This window comes from Acyrthosiphon pisum, chromosome X (assembly GCF_005508785.2).
Source record: "Acyrthosiphon pisum isolate AL4f chromosome X, pea_aphid_22Mar2018_4r6ur, whole genome shotgun sequence".
Classification (NCBI taxonomy): domain Eukaryota; kingdom Metazoa; phylum Arthropoda; class Insecta; order Hemiptera; family Aphididae; genus Acyrthosiphon; species Acyrthosiphon pisum.
Genome location: NC_042493.1, coordinates 8,347,745 through 8,351,930, shown reverse-complemented (window position 1 = coordinate 8,351,930; position 4,186 = coordinate 8,347,745). Strand labels below are relative to the sequence as shown.

At 27.8% G+C, this 4,186-nt stretch overlaps 1 protein-coding gene across 1 annotated transcript; it reads left to right on the top strand.

The window, feature by feature from the left end:
- Positions 1-225: 225 nt before the first annotated feature.
- LOC100569538 (spindle pole body component 110-like) lies at positions 226-2,658 on the top strand. The gene is made up of 8 exons (XM_003242309.3): positions 226-397; positions 463-683; positions 897-1,203; positions 1,270-1,495; positions 1,557-1,694; positions 1,768-1,810; positions 1,926-2,155; positions 2,372-2,658. Exons 1-8 carry the CDS (start codon positions 343-345, stop codon positions 2,505-2,507), a joined length of 1,356 nt encoding a protein of 451 aa, XP_003242357.1. The 5' UTR covers positions 226-342; the 3' UTR covers positions 2,508-2,658.
- Positions 2,659-4,186: the final 1,528 nt, after the last annotated feature.

Genomic DNA, 4,186 nt, shown 5'->3' with positions numbered 1-4,186 from the left:
GCCATCTGGCCATAGTATTAATTAGGCCTAGGCCAATTGTGGACAAAAAAATTACAGGGTGTGCGAGTGCACACCCTGCCCCCCCCCCAAATGGCGCCCCTGAATCATTTTTATTCATTTAAAACCTCACTTAAAAGAGTCTGGAAAAACATGTTTTTTATCTATTGGGTGTCGTGACAAAACTATTGATTATTCCGTTACCATGGTAAATAATTATAACAATTAAAAAATTTTAATTTGGCCCATTATAATTATTCATGGGAAATATATTGAGAGAATACATATTTTATTAAAATTTTATTTTGTTAACATTTGCAGAACCAAAAATTCAACAACTTAACGATGCCCGATCACGTTATTAAACCTAAATCTAAAAGGCCCGTTTCTTCGGTTAAAAGTGAGTAGGTACCTGAAACAGGCATTAACGTTTTAAATTACATTTTAATTAAATTGTAATTTTAGAACAGGTATCTGCACCGATCCGGCCCACAATAAAAATACTCACAAAGAAAAAAAACACGTATACCGAGGAAAAAAGTTATATTTGTAGCGTATCTTCAAATTCACTAGGGAGTCATAAGTATGTTAAAATTCCAGGATCAAATCATCCACTAACGTCATCGATTCCAAGGTCATCTCGAAGTGAACTTAGGAAACATTTCATCGACCGGTCTGACAATTTGGTAAACATACATGTTATATACTAGGTACCTAATTAGTAGGTACCTATCTGTATTATTAATTAACACAGTGTAAATAAAAAATAAGTTAATTCATAATAATAGGTATAACGTAAGAAACGCATGTAATAGGTAGTATATGGTATTATGGTACGTACCTACCAATTAATTTCGTATACGTAATATATGTTAAAGTTTTTTATTTTAATTCTTAAGACGAAAAAAAGCTACCAAACATTATATAAAGAACTTGAAGAGCAACACAAGGACGTAACAATTGAATTGGAACAAACTAAATTTATGGCAGAATCTCTTCAAGCGCAGTTGTATAAAGTTAAACATGATAAAGAAATTCAGACGTCTGGAATTAGTTTAGATCAATTAGAAAATAATCTAGAACATTTAAAAACTAATTTAGAACAACAAACAATTAATTTAGAACAACAAGCAATTAATTTAGAACAACAAGAAATTAGTTTGAAGAATATGACCAATGAAAAAACATTGTTGACTTTGGAACTGGGTTCGTCAAAAAAAAAAAAAAATAATAATAATACTAAGTATATAACAAAAATAAAACGTGATTTAGGTGAAAAAAATGATAAATTATTGACTATGGCTGCTCAAACCTCAGCATTAAATTCAAAAATAGAGATTTTAAACAATACAGTAGATGATTTAAAAAAGACAGACTCTGAAAAAACCATAAGAATTGAAAATTTGTTCAAGGAAAGAAATAAGTTAAAAAATGATTTTATTGAGCTTTTGAGGGAGAAGGATTTGTTTCAAGAAGAGATAATTGTACTTAAGAATAAGTAAAATATCGAGAAACTATAATAATATCATATTTTATTAATTTACATAAAATTGTAATAGATATACAGAAACTAATCAAAAGCTGCAAGAACTGAGATCCGAAGTCGGAAAAAAGAGATACGAATTTGTGCAACGTTCTATGGGATTAAGTGAACAATCAGACTTAAATATTAAACAGCAAAAACAAATAAAACTCATGTGAGATTAATTATTTTGACGATATATCTATTACAGTATTGATAATTTAATGTTAATTTTTTGTTAATTTTAGGGAAGATATAACTTTGGAACTAGAATTGATGGTCAAACGTTTGGTATGAGTTAAAAACATTTATCAGACATTTTCGTTAATTTAAAAAAATGTTTTATTTTATGAATAATGTATAACTTATAGTATAACATACCTACCTACCCTTGTCTGACTTGCAGACACTTGAAAACCAGGACTATATTATCACGATCGACCGTTTAAAAGACGATGGTGTTGAGTTGAGAAATGAAATAAAACAGTGGGAAACCAGGGCTGGTTGTTGGATTAATGCGTATGTTCGAGAACAATTTGAATCAAAAATTGAGAATCTTGAAAACGAAAACCAACGATTAAATGTTAAGAACTTACAACTGATAGACAAATACAACAAAATAATTTCCGAAAAATGGTGAGACACAGTGCATTATTATTATTATTGTAATTTTGTTTTTTTCGCTTCAATTTGTGTACCTATATCTATTATTTATGCACGAGACATAATATTTACCTAATATAGGTATTTGTTAATATATTTCAATCACGTTCAAAGATTATTATTATTATTATTATTATTATTATTATTATTATTATTATTAATAAATGACCCTGTCGTTTGTGTCAACAGCGAACAAATATCTGAAAAAGAAAGAATTGCTGAGATGAAACAAACAACAATTGAACAAATGACGGAAATAATCAATTTAATGAGGAAAACCCATGTTCATCACATCGATGACGACCAAATACGAGCACTAAGTTAGATTGCGTGGTAGGTAGGTACGTAAAAACGAGCCATTGTGTTTACCCACCGAAGCTCAACATATTGACACTCGTGAGATCAAACTATTATGTATATGTAATGGTATTACAATGAAGATGTATATTATGTAAAATATAAGATAAGGCTCCAAAGTTTTCGGAGTTTTTGATTCCAAGTTTTTATTGATAAAGCTGAAAGTTTAAATTTTTAAGACATTTTTCAAAATTATGAAAATTTATAAAAATGTTTGTAGCTTAATATTTCTATCTGTTTTAGTGTTCATCTAATTTATATGTATTATCACATTTTTGTTAGAGAGTAAATTAATTTTGAAAGTTTAAAACAAGGATATTTAAAAATTACTCTTGCAGCAAATAAAAGATATCAATGATACAGTAGGTACCTACCCTAACAATATTAGTTTTGTAAAAAATTTACTTTACGTTGTATTATAATTAAAATGTAAATTTTAAACTACAGAATAATTTACATACTTTCATGATTTTTAAAAATGTCTTATACAATTTAAACTTAAAATTTTGAATATGCTTTTGGCAAACATCTTAAGAGAAGATGTGTTATAAATTGTATACAAATTTTAAGGTTTTTTCAAAAAATATTTCATTATACAAAATGTCAGGGGACTAAATACCAAAATTAATCTTTTAAATACTAATATTCCTATTTCTGATTTTTGTTCAATTCTTTTCTCTGAAACATGGTTACATTGTGATCTTAATTCTTCTGAACTTGGTTTCTTTAATTATTCCATATATAGATGTGACAGGTCTAGTAACACAAGCTATTTAACCAGAGGCGGTGGCGTCTTAATAGCTATCAAGAATACATTTTTCTCAGCAAAACTAAATATAGATACAAGTTCATTAGAGTTGATTTTTGTTTTAATTAAAGTTAATGACAAAGAAAAAATAATTCTTAGTTGTGTCTATTTCCCCACAAATTCTGAAATCTTTTTCTTCTCTTACTTTCTCTGAAACATCCTATGATTGGAATAAAAGTGATTTTAATTCAATCCTATCATTTTTAGGTTCCATTGACTGGGCCTCTATTTTCAGTAAATATAATGATATTTCTACAATGTTACAGGAACTTAATTTTATTTTATTTTCAGCTATAGATTCTTTCATTTCAAAAAAGAAAATTTTTTCATCAACATTTCCTACCTGGTACTCACTCAAAAGATTTAAAATCTTTAATTAAACAAAAAAAATTACTGCATGTTATATATAAAATGTCTAAATCTAATTTTGATTTTATACATGTCTCCTCTATCTGATCCCTTTGCTAGCAACTTAGTAAAACAGATTATGCTTGCTATTTAAATAAAATTCAATTTTCTCTAAAATTTAACCCTAAACCATTTTGGTCCTTTATGAGAAATTTAAAATTTTCTTCAGGTCTTCCGAATTCTTTATCCCTTAATAATGAAATAGCTGATAACGGTCAAGATATAGTAAATTTATTTAGTCGTTATTTTGCCTCTACTTATAAAAAAGTAAATGCTCCTTCTGTTTCCACTCTTGTCATAAAATCTTTTCAATCAATAAATAATTGTCACATAAACCTTCTTGATGTCTTCAATGAACTTGATACTTTAAACTATAAAACCCCTACTGGCTCTGATGGCATCAACCCTTTATTTTTATATACTTGTAGATT